Source organism: Vulpes vulpes, chromosome 13 (genome assembly GCF_048418805.1).
Source record: "Vulpes vulpes isolate BD-2025 chromosome 13, VulVul3, whole genome shotgun sequence".
NCBI classification, from domain to species: domain Eukaryota; kingdom Metazoa; phylum Chordata; class Mammalia; order Carnivora; family Canidae; genus Vulpes; species Vulpes vulpes.
The window spans coordinates 76,558,340-76,579,295 of record NC_132792.1 but is presented as its reverse complement, the minus strand read 5'-3'; the positions used below and the strand labels follow the sequence as shown (position 1 = coordinate 76,579,295).

General features: G+C 33.1%; 1 protein-coding gene across 11 annotated transcripts in view; it reads left to right on the top strand.

Moving 5' to 3' along the window:
- The window catches only part of SNTG1 (syntrophin gamma 1), a 794,914-nt gene that overhangs the window by 587,331 nt on the left and 186,627 nt on the right, over nucleotides 1-20,956 (top strand). For all 11 annotated transcript variants that reach the window (XR_011996669.1, XM_026011160.2, XM_072734765.1 and 8 more), the window contains one exon: nucleotides 15,957-16,059. Coding sequence is in view for 10 of the 11 variants with exons in the window: in XM_026011160.2 (XP_025866945.1) it covers nucleotides 15,957-16,059 (103 nt within the window). In the remaining variant the exon portion in view is untranslated. The remainder of the gene's footprint in view (nucleotides 1-15,956; nucleotides 16,060-20,956) is intronic.

Here is a 20,956-nt window from a genome sequence, read left to right as displayed (position 1 = left end):
CTGGTACCAGTTGCCTGCTAGCCCACCATGTACCAGCCCCTACATGCTCCTGTACTTCTTAGTTGGTTTCTCCCACACCAGGCTCACACTCACCTTGGAGCCTTTGCCCTTGTCATCTCTACCTGCAGTTTTCTCCTCTGATATCGATTCTTGCCATTCAGAGCTCAGACTATAATTATCCTGATCAGAGACCTTCCCTGATAAGTGACTCTCATTGATTTTGACTCTTTCCCTTTACATTTATAGAAATCATTTACCATTTTGGGTTGCCTAGCATCACACCAATGTTCCCTACAAGGGTAATATACCAAGACAATTGGGAAATTGAGTTATGGCTAGAATAACAACAACAACAACAAAAATAATAGAGGGAGTATATGTTCCATCACTTTATTCTCTGGAAAGTAAAATGTAAGCAAATGGACTGCTTTTGACCAAATTTGATGAGAACAATTTTAACTTAGAGTTCAACATTTAATAAATCATCACTATGACACTGCTTTGTGATTGAGGTATGGTCAAGACTCTAGTACAAAGGTGTAAATTTCTTTATATCAGCCCTGGTAGAAACATCTTAATCAAACCACAATTTTAAAATCACACTGTGTGTGTTCATGTGGAGGCACCTTGTTCCTTCCCACCAGAAAACGTTTCTCTACGCATTGCTTCAATTCTGTGAACTGGTATCCTTCCAACATGCTTATTTTCTATGTTTTTTAAAAAACTATCATCTATTGTGTGCAACAAACGAAACAAAATAGACAACAACAAGATACCACTATACACCTATTAGAATAGCAGAATTCAAAAATCAACATTATGAAATGCTGGTGGTGATGTGAAGCAACAGGAATTCTCATTCATTGCAGGTGAAAATGCAAAATGATAAAACCACAGTGGAATACAGTTTGACAGTTTGTTACGAAAGCTAAATATCATCTCATACAATCCAGCATCCACACACATAGGTATTTACCCAAGAAAAATGAAACATGTTCACACAAAAATATATACAGGAATTTTCAGTGAAGATTTATGCATAATTACTAAAAACTAGAGCCAATCAACATGCCCTTCAACATATGAATGGATAAACAAACTGTATTACAACCATGAAATGGAATACTTTTCGGTGATAGAAAGTAATGATTGTCTCAACTGATATAGAAAAAGCATTTGACAGAATTCAATCCCAACATTATCACACTTAGTACCAAAAGACTGAAAGACTTAAAGCTTTTTGCTAAGTTGAGGAATAATATAAGAAACTACTTCCACCACTTTTACTCAATATAGTACTGAAATTATTAGCCAGTGCAATTAGGCAAAAAAAAAAAAAAAAAGAAAGAAAGAAAAGAAAAAAAAAGACATTCAAATTGGAAAGGGTGAAATAAAATTATCTCTCTTCACAGATGACATAATTTTATATGTAGAAAATCTTAAAGAATCCATTTAAAAATGTTAAAGCTAATAAACACAGCACAGCAACTGGATGAAAATCAATACACAAAAATCAGTTGCATTTTTATACAGTAAAATGAATAACTGACACAAATTAAGAAAATAATTCCATCTATATTAACATAAAAAAATCTTTAGGAAAAAAACAAAGGAACAGTATGGTAAATAAAGTCAATGTATTGTAATAGCATTTTATGGTGACGATTAGTAGGTAATCAGAAGTTTGTTGTGTTAATAAAAAAATTATTTGTCTCCTGTAGCATTTGAAATGGATTTCCTAAAGCTCATTTGAGGGGTTGGAATTCTTGTTTGTTTGCTTGCTTTTCCCGTTCAACTTTTCTCCACTTACTACGAGCCCTTGATGATTTATTTAGAAAACATCCGAAGAGAATTTGGTTTCACATGGCAGAAGATTTGCCCTGGCTTCATTGGAACACATGGAAACCCCTTTCCTGTGTTTTCACAGATAACTCTTGTCTTAAATCTAGTCCCAGTGTGGCTCCTGGGCCCCACTTACATCATCCTCTTCAGTTGTTCTCAGTATCAGACTGGCTGTGAGTTTCTGCAAAAGCTAGTCTACATATGGCCTCCTTCCTCTGCTGAGATTTTCGTCAAAATCCTTAATTAGATTCCCCTTTTCAAAACACCTAAAACAGTTTCTATTTGACTAGACCCTGGCAATTGCAAATATTTATCTATATTTCAAGTTTTCGTGGGGTCTTAATGAAAACTGTTGTATTTTTCATCATAGAAATTCAATAAATGTTTGTTGATTAGGATAATAAATCGGATGATGAAAGGTTATAAATATAGATTACTAACTATGGAGGTGAAAATCTATTAAGACCTTAATTCAAGGAAAGAATCTTCCTTGAGACCTTTTACAAGAACAAATTTAACTTTTAGCCCAACCCTTAGTCGAGTGTGTGCTGTCACCCTTGGAATGGATACAGCTATTTTCAGTTCACTGACATGAGATCTTGAAATATACAGGAGATAAATATGTCTAAATCCATTTCATAGTAGGAACTGTAATTTGTGGTTTACTTAAGTGTATTTACTATTTACCTGGAAAGCTGCACAGGCGAATTAATACGTTCCTGACATACAGCATCATAAGAAAATCCGAGAAAATTAATAGAAACAAACTGCCAGTTAGCATTAAAATAATTAGATGAAATATACTCTTTTGACATGAAAACGTTAATGGCATCAGGCTTCTAGAAAACATTTACAAGATCAAAGTGTTCTTTTCACTCTGACCCAATATTGAAGATTGGTTAAAAAAATATTTACATTCTTTGCAAAATTATATTTTGATGGCCAGTTATAGAATATTTTATATGGTCTAATATAAATATAAATAATTTCACAACATAAATCAGCCTATATTTAACAGTATAAAATATTCCATTGAAAAAAATTGAAAAATTGAGAAAATTAGAGGATATACAGTTCTTTTAAAAGTGATATAGTTCAAATATTATGTGAGAGACACAAAACTGCAATTGGTATTAGTTTTATTAACAAAATAGTATCAAAAATCCAATATAGATATAGAATAAAAAAGTTCTAGATAAAAATATCATACTAGAACTATTTCTCCCTATAACTAGTTTGTAGTTTAGTATGATAGCACCCACAAAACAGAGCATAGTAGTTTGAAGGCAACAATATAAGGAATTATACACAACATACAAAATAAGATTTTTTTAAGATTTTATTTATTTATTCATGAGAGACACACAGAGAGAGGCAGAGACACAGGCAGAGGGAGAAGCAGGCCCTATATGGAGCCCAGTGCAGGACTCTATCCCAGAACTCTGGGATCCCTCCCTGAGCCGAAGGCAGACGCTCAACCGCTGAGCCACCCAGGCGTCCCCAAAATAAGATATTATACATAACATACAATACAAGGTATTATATACAAAATATAAAGCATGGTATTATTTATACTCTTTTCCTATGATTATTCATGCTTCATTTATTCAAGGAATATGAAATATCATATTTATTGGGTAGCAAATAATCATGACCACATCAAATGAAATTGAAGAACCTTACTTTTTCCCTATGTTAAAAGCCATCGTGATTAATATAAAGGATTAGACACCTTCAATTTGTTTTCCATTTTGTTACCTTGGACTTAATGAAAGAAATCATAGTATCTCTCTGAGATTTTTTTTCCTTACCAACATTTAGAATAAAGTTGTATATCTCAGTTACATCAAAGAGAGTTTGATGATGATTTTAAAAATTTCTAAGAATTCCTGTTGAGTTTCTTTCACAAAGCAGTATCAAAGAGAAGACATACTTTGTTATTCTTAATGGTTTCCTTTACAGGAATATGTGTTGCTGTTAATTCTTTTTTGTGATTTCTGCACAGTAATGAAAGTGAGATGGCTTGGGGCAGCCCCGGTGGCTCAGCGGTTTAGCGCTGCCTTCAGCCCAGGGCCTGATCCTGGAGACTGGAGGTCGAGCCCCACATCAGGCTCCCTGCATGGAGCCTGCTTCTCCCTCTGCCTGTGTCTCTGCCTCTCTCTCTCTCTCTCTCTCTCTCTCTCTGTCATAAATAAATAAATAAATAAATAAATAAATAAATAAAATAAAATAAAATAAAATCTTATTTAAAAAAAAAGAAAGAAAGAAAGAAAGCAAGAAAGTGAGATGGCTGGCTCCAGTGGTGAACAGAATCAGTGCTGGTCCCAAATGTTCCAGCCCTGCATGCCACGTGTTACAGACACATTTATTGAGTCTCCAGTTTATGAAGCTAAGATAGGAACCAAGTCAGCAGTGTTGTAGTGATTTCCCAGTCCAGTGATCTGACAAATTGTTGCCCCAATCAGTCTGTCAGCATGTCTTCCCCATGCTTCCTCTTGCCTCTCACTAGGTTGTGGCTGTGGAGCAGCCCTGTCTGGGGGTACTGCTGTCCCAGGTTGCTATGGAGACAGAGCAATGATAGATATGGGAGTAAAAGCAGCTTTTAACCTCCTCTTATCACTGACAAACGTGAACCCTTGTCCTACTCAGGACTTCATGTGTAACTAAAGCAGGTGGAATGAGAATAAAGGAATTTCAAAGACTTATGGGTCTAGTGTCTTCAATACTCATGCTAGGAAGGGAGCCCAGCTTCCCTTAGACTCACCTACATGCCACCTGCTTTTCAAAGGAAATGTTCATGAGAATTATAAGAAGTAGCTTTCTTCAGTGCTGTTTCATCTGAAAGTACTATTTGTGGGCTCACATAACTTCAATGGACATTCATTCTTCTTAAAATCTCTAACAGAACATAAACCATTTCAGTGTTGTGTTTTAAGTGAATGGCCCACAGAGTTCTGAAATTGACATTAATGTACGTCAATTCATTTAAACAGATAAAGTTTAAATTCCTTGTTACTTAGCCATTTCTATGTGGCCACACGATATTCCAGATGCTCACTGACGAAATGCAGTTTTAGGAATTTGAGGGGCCTAATAGACTGGCACCAAATTATGTTTAGCAAATTGCCATTGATGTGTTTAACCTTTTCCTGGCAGTTCCTTAGGATTGAGTCCAAAACGCATGTGGTTTGGAGAGGAATGGGGATGGGAATGAAGTGCGAGTGTGACACTGAGTGCATGGATGCAGAGAGATTTCCCAGAGTTGTTTCCTTATTTTTGTCATTCAGGTCAGGACGGTCCTTAGTGACTCTGTTGGAAAAGAAGTAGGGTTTAAAGTAGAAAAGTAGACTAGAGAGATGTCCGAGATGACAAAAGAGAAAGACAATAAATTTATAATTTTGCTGAAGTTCATTCTTATATATTATCAGTAATGTCCATATAACTAAGATGCGGAAATGTATGTATCCCATAAAGTATATGCATCCTGTGCAATTTGATAATGGCTTTAAAATTGTGTGTGTGGTATCTCCAACATTTTGTGCGTGATAGAGTTCTTTGAAGACTGAAATTTGAAGTAATTGTCAAATAATAGAAGGGATGTATTTTTTCCTCATGCATGTAGCAACATATAAGGCAGATTATTTTTCCCTATTTATTGAATATATTACGTTTGAAGCATACACATCTATTTTCAAGTGTTTGAAATTACCAGACACCCAAAGAAACCACTGGTTTCCCAAAGCAGTACAGCTGTGTTTCTCCCTGTGCAAACCAGTTACCAAGGAAATGCAGCACAGCTTACTCTGGTGGCCCCAAAAATGCTGCTAATGGTATCAGAGTGTTTATACTGTACTCAATGTGCATCACAGGGGCATTTAAAATTTAGAATAACATATTTAAATGACTCACGCAATAGACTGAAATGACAGTGTATGGCAGGAAACAGTGCAAGTGGTTGTGAAATATTTATTTCTTAGTTCTATGTTGTGTAAACATGTTATAATAATATGCATATACAAATATTTAGCAACTGTATGATGCAGCTGCAAATCTAATGTGGGTATGATAATGTTTAGCTTTGTTTTTCAGATTTTTTTTAAGATTTTATTTATTTATTCATGAGAGACACACAGAGAGAGAGAGAGGGAGGCAGAGACACAGGCAGAGGGAGAAGCAGGCTCCATGCTGGGAGCCCTATGTGGGAATTGATCCCAGGTTTCCAGGATCACCCCCTGGGCTGAAGGCAGCGCTAAACCAATGAGCCACCAGGGCTGCCCTGTTTTTCAGATTTTAACAATTCATTTTGTGTGAGATAATTTTATGCAGAATCTATGAAAATAAGGAAAAGCATTATGATTTCTCTTTTCCTTCAAGAATTTGACTTAAATCTAGAACACTACACTAAACATTCATATAACTATGGCTTTAATAAAAATTTAGAGTAAGTATGTGCATTAGATATTTCAATCTAATATGATTATAGAATATTATCATCTTCATGAGACTTTGTTTAAAATTTAAAACACTCTGAACTTTCTCAGATAAATATGAAGATGCTCTGTACCTTACTATTCTGCCTCAAATATATTATAACCATGTATAAGAAATGTTACAGTATTTTTATTTGCAAAAGATGTCTTTTCTTTCCCTTCCCTCAAGATTTGAAATGATATATAGTGACAGTGTTTTATAAATATACTTTCCATAGTTGAAAGAAGGTAGGGAGCCGTTCGAACACAAAGGTCTGATTTAAAGTTTCGGGGCCTTGGTAAACACTTGATTACATTTGGTTTGGTAATTGAAACTTTGCTCATATTTAACATATGGATGATGATGTCTGAGTCATGACCAGTGGCAAAACTGGTGGCAAAACTTCCAAGACCTCCACATTGTGAGGGCAAACATTGCACCAGTTTTTGTTTGTCCTTGTCGTGTTAAGGAATGAGAAGAGTGTGCAAACTTCAATGATATCCATACTATTAGCAGAATGGGTAGAAAAAAAATCCTGTGATACGTAACACGCTAAGTATATTTGGGTCTGAGTAATTTACGTATGATGTTTACTTTTAAAAACCTCCCTTGTAGCATCTTTCCCCTTGTAATTTACTGTGAATACTTGTCTTCTGACTAGTTTGATAATCTGCTGAATTAAAGGCTTTGCTACCTTTATTTAATACTGCAGATTCTGTTTTATAAAATATGGTGTTTTGAATTTGATAGACACTCAATGTATGTGTGTTGCATTGATTTAAACTCTACAGTAAGTAACCCCAAAAGGAAAATATGCACGAGAAAGTAATTTAAACAAATGTAGTTTTACTAATTTAGAGAGAAGTTACTTTCTCCATTTTATCCTGGCTCCTGATACCAGAGGGGCTGTGTCTTCTATCTATCTCCTTCTCAGAATTAGGGCAGTGAGGTTGTGCAGTGTAAATGGACTCTAGATAAGGGGTATGTGGAAGCTGAGAGGTCGTGACTGTCATCTCAAAATCACTATGAGAGTCAAATATGTTTTTTAAATGATTACTTAAGATTTGCCATTAAAAAAAAAAAGGCCCAGTGAAAAAAATAGAGAACTCACTTATACATGTAATTTTACTTGTCAGTCTGTCCATATATTAGCTGATATATTTGAACAAGTCACCTACCTTAATGTTTTCAGATTCTCATTTGAAAAATGAAAAGTAAGAACTTTTGTCTTGTTTACTTCAGAGGCTTTATTTTACAAATCTAGGGCAGCAGTAACTTGCATACTTGGTAAAACATTGTTCATTTATATAACTGTGGATTATTAAATATACAACTGTTAAGACTTTCAGTAGAAATGAATTAAGAAATCAAAATAATTTTTAGTCAGATGATGTGGGCCAGTATTCAGTAGATACAATATTGTCATACTCCATTATTGCTGGGATTTTTAACGGTGTTGCATTAGATTGCATTGTCATCTCTGAAAATGTAGTATTTGAAGAACCATTGATGTGTGTATCAGGTCATTAGGAATGACAGTGATGTTCAGGACAGGATGGCTGGTGCCCCAGCCACCTCTTAGCCTGCTCATCTAGTTTCGTTTCTGTATTTAATGAGATGCAATATTCAAGCTTACTATTCTTTGTGCTTTTCTCCAGCAAAAGAATGAAGTGATGAATCTGAAAACTGTTCTCTATTTGTTGGTCTTAGCAAATATATAAACCTTTGAAGTTTCCTTTTGAGATCTTTTGAAAGAATAATGTCAACTTAAATTAACAGGGGCCTTATGTAGGAGGTACTTATAGTAATTGCAACCAAAACAAACAAACAGAGAAACAAAAGGAAAAAAAAAACAATTGTCTTCATATGTATTTGAAAGAAGTGACTAATTCAGCTGAATTTGAAGAACATGCAAAACTGTTGCAATATTTACATTTAAATACATTGCTATCTCTCCATAGGTAGCTTTACAAATGTAGGTGTGTCCTTCAAGTTTTGCATTTGTAATTCAGTTTAACATGTTCTTTTCACCCCTAGATTTTACATGGAATCCTACACGTAATTTCTTACATTATATTGGTGGTAGTATTTACATTTGACTCTAATTCATTAAGACTCCCCATTAGTATGTTGTTTAAAATTGTGTCCTATTTCATTTTCTTCTGAAAGGATAGCCAGATGTGTTTGTACTACTTATTTTAATCAGTCTTTTAAACACTAAATTTAAAAAGTCTCTCATATATTAAAAGTTCAAGTATATTAAAATCCATTTTGTAGTTTTTATCAATTTCTATTGATTAGTCTATTTGTATATCCATAACATACAGATTTAATTAAATAACATAATAATATATTCAGACAAGGAGAACTCAATTCCTCCCAATCCCTGATGCTATTCTTTAAGCATAAAATATTTTTGGATATTCTGGAGTATGTTGACCAATTTGTTCTTACTGAAAATTTCACCAAGTATATGGTATATCCTTGCAAGGCTTTAGATTTTGATTTCTATCCTTCAAAAAAAATACAATTTACTTTAAAGCAATTTGTGCTTTGAAAAATCTAAGGATTTTATGGGCTTTTTCTCCCCAGATTTTTAATATTTTTTCCTGGTTCTTATGGCTAACACAGGAAGAAGATATTTACATTATAATGATCCTCTATGAAGCTACCTTAACACATTATCTTTTAAAATCCAATCAGTGTTTTAGTGGGGAATTTTTTTAAGTACACAATTATATATTTTTTTACAATTATATTTTTAATAATGAGTTGGTTTTATTTTAATATTCATGTAGGTTTATTTTCTTTTTTTACTGTATTGGCTAGAACTCATAAAATATTTTTGAAAAATAATGGAGAGAGTGAGCATCTTTATCAATTACCTGATTTTAATTAATATGGTATCTTTGAAAAAATTAATATAGTATCTTTGTTTTAACATTTGGGATAGTTTTTGCTGCTTTTTTAAACACCTGTAGTAAGTTTACCCACCCAAAATTCTATAATGAAGACTTTTTATGAGATGTGTTATGCCAGACTCTTTGAGTGTACCTGTGAACAAGATATATAGCCTGTTATCCTTGCATAGCACACATTTTCATGGTACGGAGATAGGAGAATATTAGATGCAATATGTCGGTGCAGTATGGAGTATGTAGGAATGTACTAATAGGTATGAAAGAGAACAAGAAACTGACGACAGCAATATGTGGAGAGCTATAATTTTAAATAGGTTGATGAAGATAGGACTTATTGGGATGACTTTTGAAGTAGGCGTAAAGGAAGTAAGGATGTTAGCCATGCAAATATTTAGGGAGAGACCATATTAGGCTCAAGGAACAGCCAGGCATATTCAAGAAATATCACAAGATTTTCTTCTGTTCCTATTTTTCTCAGAGTTTTTATTAGAAAGCATAGCTTAGTTTGACCAAATGTCCTTTCAGACTCTAATGAAGAGGATAAAATTTTCTCTCTCTAATCTATTTTCTGTATGTATTAATAGATAAGTTATATATGTTTAACTTGATTAAATTAGTTACGTTGTTAATAACCTCGATATTTATCTAGGCTTGTTGTTTTGAAATAAAGCCTATTAGGTCATGGTACAATTTCATTTGTCATTTGTAGGATTCTATATGTGAATAATGTATTTAAATTATTACATCTGTATTTACATTAACAGTGGTCTTTTGTTTCTTCATATGTCAGCACTCATTATTCATTTTCATTTTAGTTTTATTTAGTGACATGAATTGAAGAAGCTTTAATAACTTTATGCTGGAAAAATTTCTTCTTTAAGAATTAGATAAAACTTAGCTTTGAGCCCAAGTGTTCCTGATCCTTTTGTGAAGTAAAGATTTCATGAATTTTAAAATTTAGTTAAACTGGCTTAATAGAACATAAACTAGGCAATTGGGCATATGACAATAAGAAAGATAAAAGTAAAATAACACTTGAATTATTGAGGAAATCATCTTGGAGTTAAAATAAATACTATAACAGCATTTCTATAACCATGGGAACTAGCTAACAATATATTCTGCTTGTTATGTTAAAGTTCAATATATCTATCATTTGACTTTTCACCCACTTTTGTTATATAGAATCTTGCTCTAATGGAGTCTTTGAAAGTGATAGAATTATTTTTAGTCATAGTTTTAAATATTCTAGGAAAATTTGCTCAAGTGTTTCAACATTCTTTCCTCACTAAAGTTAAATGGTTCTTTTGCCTATTGAAATTCACTGATATTATTACATCCTGATTTTAAGAACTTAAATTTACTATCCACTCAAACTTTATTGTTGATTGTAATCTTTACCAAGACTCAAAAATTACTGTGTACTTGAACACTGTTTTAGCCTGAAACTTTAGGAATTCAGAATTATTAAAATGTTAGTAGTCCTTTTTTAAACATATAACCAGATATACATTTGTGCTGTGACTTTTTATTTTAAAATGGCATAAAATTTGGACTAGAGATGCCTGTATGCTTGTATTCCTTTACATATATATGGAGTGTTTTCATAAATTAAAATGCAGGAAAGACAAAGAAATGAGTGAATGCATCCTCAGGAATGTCACATTACCTTTTTGGAGCTGCTTTATCCATGATAATTCTGGTCCTCATGCCCTATTCCATCTACTCCTGGCTCTTCTAGCACCGTCTGTATCTACTAGTCATAGTAATAAAAGGTGAGAGATGACAGTTTTAAATAATCCCAAATCTCTTCTTTCTTTCACATTGCTTCCTCTAAATTCTAAATTATAGTTGATTTTTCACAGGTCACCCACTACATCCAATGGTGATGTGATATCATCTTCCTAGATATAGTTCTATACCCTATTTTCCAATTGGATAATATCTGCTACTCCACTTGATTTACTATCAACCCAGTAGCACCAGTTCTTGTGACTATTGTGGACTCCGTTCTCGGTCAAATGTCTCTCTTAAAAGGCTCTATCTCCTGCCCTGAAAACGGGCAGCCACTGTGACCCCAGGTATAGTCTGTAGGTATGAATGTGTTCACCTGCACTCACACTACAGAGAGGGTAGTGTGCTCCTCATTTGCCTCCCTGCATTCCTCTGAAACCTGAATGTGAATGCAGATGGTCAGGGCCAGAGGACCCTCTAACTCCACTTATGAAAGCTTTTAAAATACAATTTCCTCTCACACTCTTACTCTCTAATTAATACATGTAATAAATCAAGTTTTTCCCCACAATTAATATAAGCAAAAAGTGATTACATAATAATATATATAATAAAAAGTGATTTTTTTATTCCATGTTGACATGTAATTACTAGTTAACATCAGCAGCAAAGCATGTGATTGTGTCCAGTGTTAGCCTTGTTTTGTCTGTAAGGCAACCTGTTTAGAACCATTCCTCAAAGTCACATCTAATTTCCTTTTCAGGTAGAGTCAGGGCTTTAAGAAAATGATGTACTGCACTTAACAATATGTCAAGAAAGAGGAGTCAAATGTTAATGTGGAATTTTACGTAACTGTTTTCCATCACTGTCATCAGTAAGTGGCAATCTTGCTCTCTGGAGATCTAAATCTTACTTGGTAGTTCTAGCATCACGCTAGGCTAGTTACTATTATCCTCACAAACTTTCTTATTTCCCTTCTTGCTACTTTTGCCCACATACACAGCCAAGGCAGTATGATAGAGTAACTGTGATAATTACTATTAGATCAAAATGCACATTTGATTTGCATCATACAATGTGAGTAAAAATGAAAAACATAGCTTGATTTATTGGTGCAGATTTCTGATTTTGTGGGAAGATGACATTCATCATTACTCATGATATAGAACCTGTATTTTCCAACCTGACAGTATCAAGCTGATGAAATATGCATTCAAAGCAATAGTAGCAAAGCTGAGAAAAATATGAAAAAAAAAACCTTCAATCCTGTTCAATGAAAAAATGAATATTCCTGCATTTATTAAGAAATGCATATGTGGCAAGGACTTGAACTTGTTACTCGGTTCTCAGAAAGAACCATAACTGAGCTTTTAGTAAAAAACAAACCTAAGTTATCTGTCTATGGTGAGATTTTACAATTAAAATTATTATTTTTATTTTTCTCAATTACACTTGAATGAAAACTTCAAGACTGAAGTACACATGTAAAGCAGTTGTCCATTGCCTATTTTCGAGGGAACCATATTTAACTTCTTCATGTTTATTCTCATATTTACGCTTAAGATACTCATACTGTTATTTATTATTTAATGGTAGAAATTATTTGCTATACATTTACTATATAATGTAACCATTGGCCTATTGTGTTCCACCGTCCCATTATTACACTAACAAATTCTCAATACATTTATGTAATAATGATTATATCAGTGTTAAGTGCTAATACAAAACATTAGTTCATAAGTTCATACTAAGCCAAAAATTGAATTAAAAAAAGACATTGGTACCTTGAATAGGATTGTCTTGCATCTATAGAAAAATAGGAGAAAATTGTTATCTTTACAGTATTACACCTAGTGATCCATGACATAGCATAAGTCTTCCATTATTTAAAAATTAATGTTACATTTGTTTATTGATATTGAATCAAAACCAGTTGACCCTTGTATTGTTCAAAGACAAAATTTAACCAAGTAAATTTGAAAGTCTAATGCACTTTGTTAAGCCATTTATGAATCTGGCAGCATCCCATCCAACAAGTAGAAAGGAGCTCCAAGTTTCTGTACAAAGTGGGAGAATTTTATATGCACACATGAGAAGGGACAATTAGTCAAAAAGAAAGAAAGAAGAAAGGCAAGGGCAAGAGGCCCTTGTAGATGGATTACTTCATCCTCCTTTGGGAAATGGAGAGGACCCATGGGACAGATCACCTCCTTGGTGCTAACCAGAAAACTCCTGACTATTTAAGACTACATTTCTGGGAGAAATTGAAACTGCAATTAGGTTAGGTATTAAGCCCTAGTTTGGTGACTGCCTAACATATATATTACTCCATTTTGGGCCTATGGTTTTCTTCCTAACAGCTTATTACTTTGTATCTGCACTATTCCATGCTAAACACCCTTAGTAACTCAACTAGTAATATCTAATGTAATGATGTCTACAGGTTCCCAAAGATTTTTTATGCTCAAAATTATTTTATCTCTGAATAATGATAGTTTTATTGCTTCTTTCAATTTTCGTGCATTTTATTAGCTCTTTTCTTGCCGTATGGCAGTAAGACCTGAAGAAAGATTAAAAGAAACAAGACGGTGGACATTTTTGTCTCATCTCTGATCTCAGAGAGAAATGTCTCAATAAATCACCATTAACAATGACATTTCTTCTAGAAATTTCTATATCCTCCTTATTTTTTTAAAGATTTTATTTATTTTTTATTAATGAGAGATACAGAGAGAGGCAGAGACTCAGGCAGAGAGAGAAAAGCAGGCTCTATGCAGGGAGCCTGACTTGGGCCTCGATCCCTGGTCTCCATGATCACGCCCTAGGCTGAAGGCAGGCACCAAACGCTGAGCCACCCAGGCGTCCCTATATCCTCTTTATAATATGAAGATACTCTTTTTTATATTCAGTTTTCTATGAATTTTTATCAAATGTATTTTATTAAATGCTTCTTTGCATCTATTTAAATTATTACATAATTTTCTTCACTTTTAAACTTTTTTCCACTTTTAATGTGATAAAATATATTACTTTTCCCTGCATGTGAGTGAATTTTATTCTGTCCTCAAGTTTGTGAATTCTATTTTTTGTCATTTGACTGATTCTATCTTCTGTCATTGAGCCAATCCAATAAGTTTTTTTAATTTATGTTAATGTTTTTTTAGTTCATTAGTTTTCATTTGGTCCTTTTTCAAAATTTGTATTTCTTTGCTGAGATTTTGTAATTTTTCATTTGATTCAAGGGATTTGTATTTTCTTATTGAAAAATTTTTATTAAGGTGGTTTTAAAATCCTTGTCAGATAATACCAGTTTGTAATTCATCTAGTTGGAGTTAGCTGACTATCTTTTATCACTCAATTTGTGATTTTCCTGGTTCTTAGCGAGACGTGTTATTTTATTGTATTCTAGCCACTTTCTTATTATTTTGAGCCTATGGATCTTATGTAAGATTTTTTTTTTCTTTTTAACAGGAATTCACTTTATTTACCATACAGGTCATAGCCTAATTTTGTGGACTGTGGTCCCATTGCCAATATACTTATTTAGAACAGTGTTTGGCTTCTTTGATCAATTGATTTCCCACTGTTCCCTGCTGGTGCTGTTTGAGGAGATGGAAACAGTTTTCTCAGGCTGGGCCCCTGGAACCACTAAGTAAACAAAGGGATGCACTTTTTTTAACATTTTTTTTAAGATTTTATTTTTTTATTCATGAAAGACACAGAGAGACAGAGAGAAGCAGAGACACAGGCAGAGGGAGAGCAGGCTCCATGCAGGGAGCCTGACGTGGGACTCGATTCCATTCCGGGTCTCCAGGATCAGGCCCTGGGCTGAAGGCAGGTGCTAAACCGCTGAGCCCCCAGTGCTGTCCCAAAGGGATGCTTTATCCACAGTGGGTAGAAGTTGCTCTGTCGGGTGAGGGCATAGAAAACATCCCTTCTCTGTGCTATTCCTCCTGTCCTGGGATCCCTAACAAGTTCTTTTTTCTTTCTACCTTTCAGAGTTTGATTTGCATTTCAGTTGTCTCTTGCAGGTTTTTAGGTGTTTCTAGTTACTGAGGGAGAACAAAGATGAAGTCATGCCAGCTTCTCCAGACCAGAAGCCATTCTAAATCATTTTGATAGCTAATTCTCTAATGACCGGAGGTTGAGCATTTTTTCTAGATGTTTAATCACAACCTATGTTCCCATGTTTATTAACTGCCTTCACTAATTATTCATAATTCTCCTTTTAGTTGATGTGAGGTTTTAAAATTATGAATATACCTATATCTTTTCTAATATGTTTATTACAGATAACTCCTCAACTTCTTGTACTTCTTTTAGTATTTCTTATGTTTGTCTTGATACAATTTTTGAAGAAATTGGTGTTATTTTAACTGGTAGAACTAGGCCTATTAATTCTATAATTTGAAAAGTGTTGAGAGTTGATGATAACAGTCTCCACCATTATTCCAAGTCTGCAGGGAAAGGAAAATAAAGTATGCAATGATATAACAAGAAAATAATATCTATTTATTTTTTGCAAAAGTCTTGAATGAATTGGGCCAATTTTGTTTAATTTGGATGAGACCTTTCATTGACAGAGTCATTTATTTTTTATCTGTAAGTGGTATATAATACAGGTTCAATAAATACTATTAAATTAATGACACAGTGGCTTGAGCATCACATCTTTCTGTAAATGTCATAATCTCTCATATTGCCTAATATAGACTATATGCTAAGAGACCTCTATAAGTATTAATGGAAAATGATGACATTGTGAATGAACAGAGAGGACCACCAAATGGTGGGAAGAGGAAGAAGTGATGGCTGTATTCCTACCATGTTACATAATTCATTCCTCCCATCTTTAATGAAATGTTCTGACCACTAGGGAAAAGAGAGAGGTGGAAAAGACAGCAAATCACCTCAAGGTTTTGCAATCATATAACATACTTTGTGACCACACAAGTAACAGTATTATTTCATCCTTTTTTATTTTAGGTTCAGGTGCTTCGGAATGCTGGAGAAGAAGTGACCCTAACAGTGTCATTTTTAAAAAGGGCACCTGCTTTCCTCAAACTCCCGCTGAATGAAGATTGTGCATGTAAGCATTTATGAAGAATAGGTAAAATGCTCACATCATCATATTTACTTTCTAAACCACTATTTCCTGACAGTAATTGGTAATTTTCTTAAAAGTTGAGATTTCTGCTTGAATACAAATATTTTTATATCAAAAAACATTCTATGAATACTTATGCAAAGGGAGCAGATGTTATTTTTGTTTTAGAATGTACTCAGCACATTTACAGTTATTGCTAACCTATAAGTAGAGGCATAGTATTTATTGTAAAAATAGTATCACATCAACTACACACATTTTGTATCTCTATTATATTTCATTCATAATAATTGATATATTTTCTCTAACTATGAAATGATATACTTTCATTCGTCTACTGGACTTGCTAAACAAGCATTTACACGTAAGTTAGTCCTGCTGAGGCTAGGAAGATTGAAGGAAACCAGTTCATGTGGAAACTCATAAGAGTAACTTAAAAATCTCTGTATCGATTTATACATTAAGAAATAAAATAGGGCCGCCCCCGTGGCCCAGCGGTTTAGCACCGCCTTCAGCCTGGGGTGTGATTCTGGAGACCAGGGATCGAGTCCCACATCAGGCTCCCTGCATGGAGCCTGCTTCTCCCTCTGCCTGTGTCTCTGCCCCTCTCTCTCTCTCTGTGTGTCTCTCATGAATAAACATAAACATAAACAAAATCCTAAAAAAAAAAAAATATCATCTAACATTTTTGCTAAAAATCAAAGAAGAATATATTTTTGAGGCATAATTTGCATGTAATGAAATGCAAAGATCCTGAACAATTGGATTGGTTCTGACAAATGGACACATTTGCTTAATCCACATGCCTTTAAATCACAGAAAGTCTCCTCTGTGCCTCTTCCCAATGAATAACATCCTCAGAAACAGCCATTAATTTGATTTCTTAACATCATATATTCTTTTTGCTTCTCCTAGGACTTTTTTTAGAATGGAATCATACCGTATTTACTCTTGTGTCTGGCTTCTTTCATAATGAAAAATCACTTCTATATTTCAATTGTTTTTTCTCTTACATTGCTGTGTTATATGCCATTAAATGAACATGTGAAAGTTTGCTAATTGTTCATCTATTGATGGATAACAGAGCCGTTTCCTGTAGTTTGCCACCATAGATAGAGCTATTATGAACATTTTTGTAAAAGGTTTTCGAAAGTCTTCCAGTTTTATGTCACTACCATAAGTACTTCGGAGTGGAATTGCAAAGTCACCAGGTAGATGTATAATTAACTTGTTACCTAACTGCCAAAAAATATTTCTAAAACAGACTATATTTCTAGACCTCTTACTCTCCGCTCCAGCAATGTATGAGAGTTCTGGTTGCTCTACATTTATCACAATATTTTATGGTCACAGATATTTTTAAATTTTATTTATTTATCTGAGAGACACACAGAGGAGGGGCAGAGACACAGGCAGAGGGAGAAGCAGGTTTCATACAGGGAGTCTGATGTGGGACTCAATCCCAGATCCCCTGGAACATGCCCTGGACTGAAGGTGGCACTAAACTGCTGAACCACCCAACCACCCAAGCTGCCCATTTTTTTTTTTTTTTTAGATATTCTATCAAGTGTGCAGAGGCAGCTTATTATAGTCAAAATTGCATTTCTGTGAAGACTAATTATGATCATCTCCTTATGGTGTATCATTTGCATATATCATTAGAGTTTATATATCTTATTTTGTAATGTGTCTGCTCATGTTTTGCCTATTTTTCTGTTAGTATGTCTTCATATTATTGTACTGCAGGAGTTTAAGATTATATTCTGTATACAATCATTGTTGGCTATATGTATTACAAAAATTTTCTCTCAGTCTATAAATACTGTATTTTACCTAAAACTGTCTTAAGTTTGCAGAAGCTTTTAATTTTGACAATATCTAATCTACCATTTTGTTGTTCTTTTGCATACGGTTATTTTTTTCTGTATCTTCTTTAAGAAATATTTGCCTACCCCAAAGTTGCAAAGAGATTCCCCTACATTTTTCCTAGAAGCTTTATGTCATTGGCTTTTAATTCTAAATTTAAAATCCATCTTATATTAATTACTTCTTATGTCTGAGCTAGGAATTTATAATCAAAAAGTTATTATATTTCCATTAATTTTGGGGTCTGTTTTTCACCATAACTCCCATGTTGATGACATAGGATAGGTTTTCCAATTTTGCAATTTTTCAGTATTATTAACTGTTCTAGGCTCTTTGCATTACTGTACATATTTTAGAAATAACACATGGATTTTTACAAAACCCAATTATGATTCTGATTTATAGATAATTTTGAGAATTAACACATTAACAACTTTAAATCTTTCAATCCATGAACATGATATAACTTTCCATTTATTTATGTTCTAATATTCTCAGCAACATTTTAGTGCTTTCAGTGGGAAAGTCTTGCATATCTTTCATTACATTTATTTCTAGGAATTTTTTATTTTACCATAAATGGTATTTAAAAATAGTTGTCCAGTTATTGTTGCTAACACATAGACATGGTTTATTTTTATACATGCACATATTCTGCATCTATTAGTTCTGTAGGATTTCTGGTATATTCTTTAAGGCTCTCTAATTATATTATCTGTAAATAATGAATTCTGCTTCTTTCTTTCCAATGTATATTTTAAAATTTCTTTTTCTTGCCTATTGCAATGGCTAGGACTTCCAGAAAATGTTATACAAAGTATTAAGAATAAACATCCTCTCTTGCTCAAAATATTAGAGGAGAAATTTCCAGTTTTTTATCAATAAATATGATATTAGCTCTAGATACTCACACATGCCCTTTATTAGTTTGAGGTACTGTTCTTTTATTCCTGGGTTACTGTGCATTTTTCTTTTTTTTCTTTTTAACATAAGGAGATGTTCAATTGTCACATTTTTTAATATTCATTGAGATATATTTTTAATCTTTTTAAAATTCTGCTGATATGGTGAATTTTTAAATACTTATTTTGAATGCCAAATTAAACTTGTATTCCTAAGATAAACACCACATGATCATGAAATGTTAAAGCATATTTAATATATTACTGGTTTCAATTTACTAGTATATTAAGACTTTGTAAAAAATATGTTCATGAGGGATATCCATATGTACATTTTTGTGATGTTTTAGTGGGATTTTGGTACCTGAGTTTTTGATGTCTTCATGTAACGTGAAGAATCACAACCCCTCCTTTATCTTCATAAAGAATTTTCTTACCAGTAATAGTATATTCTTCTTAAATAATTTAATAAATTCACTAAAAAGGCAACTTGACCCTAGAATTATACTTTTTATTTTGGTTTTTTTTGTTTTTTGTTTTTTAATTTGTATTTATTTATGATAGTCACAGAGAGAGAGAGAGAGGCAGAGACACAGGCAGAGGGAGAAGCAGGCTCCATGCACCGGGAGCCCGATGTGGGATTCGATCCCGAGTCTCCAGGTTCGTGCCCTGGGCCAAAGGCAGGCACCAAACTGTTGTGCCACCCAGGGATCCCTATAGTTTTTATTTTGTATGAATTAATCTCTTGAATCCTTATAGGATTTTTCTAATACTTTTCTCCTTCTTTTATAAGTTTTGGTAAAGTGTTTTTCAAGATTTTTTCCATTTTAAGCTATGAATTTATTTGCATGAAATTATTCATCATATCCTTTAATTATTACTTTTGATGTTTGTTGGCTTGCAGTAATAGTATCTTCACATTCTTGATATTAATAACTTGTGTTTTCACACTCTGTTGCTACATCATTTTTGATATGTGTTTTACTAATCTTTCCAAAGAACCTATTTTTCTCTTGGCTAATTTTGTCTATAATTTTGTTCCAATCTTACTATTCTCAACTTTTATTTTTATTATTCTCTATCTTCTACTTACTTTGATTTGATTGGCTCTTTCATATCTAACTTCTTAAAAAGAAAGCATAGATCACTGAACTTGTATCTTTTTCCTATGCATACATTTAAATCTTTGAATTTCACTCAAAAGACTGCTTGGATCTGTCACAGAATCTGACATATAATTTCATTCTGTTAAAAGTGGATATAAATTTTAAAGTAAAAAAAAATTTAAGTAATGTGTTTATCCATTAAAATGTTGTCTCATAAGATACAAGGCAGATAAACATCAAAATAAAAATTAGCTAAAACAAAGTATGAAATTGTTAAGATTTAAAAAGTGGAAAAACTGTATTCATGCTAGTTTGGTAGAGAGACCTGCAATCCCCTTCTTAGAGCCAGGAAAGCTATGGGACTTTAAAGTGATAAAAAAGAGAACAAAATTATTTTTTTTTTCAACACATTAATATTAGGAGTGTTACTTGTGACCTCTGATGTTTGAATATAAGTGTAATATTTCAAGTAAAAAATGGGAGTCAATTATATTAATAGTGCATATTTATCAACATTAACACCTTCAATATATACAATGTTTTCCAAAAAAAAAAATCAAAAATTTTAAAAATGTATTCTAATCTTAACTGTAAAAATTTCTGAATTGTGAAATCTTGGTTTAAGACATACATTACTCATATTTAGAGAAAGATATTAGTAGGCTTCTCATGAGAATCTGATATGAGGCTTTTTAGTTTGTTTCACCAATTTAGATAGCATCAGTGAAGGTACTTCCAATTATAACATATACCAAGAGCATTTATAAAGAAAGATCCCATGCAAACTTATTTTGCATCATGGAAAATTATGGTATCTAAAAATATAACTTGCTGGTAGGTTGAAACATAATGATAAATAGAATTATGTAGACAACCCAAATCCTGCACCGTTATAATTATGGATCATAAGTGTAGGTCACTTTGGATAATAAAATGAAATAATCATTTTATAAGGTTATATGTTTTTAATAATAAAGCCTTGCATTATTTCTGAAATCAAAGATA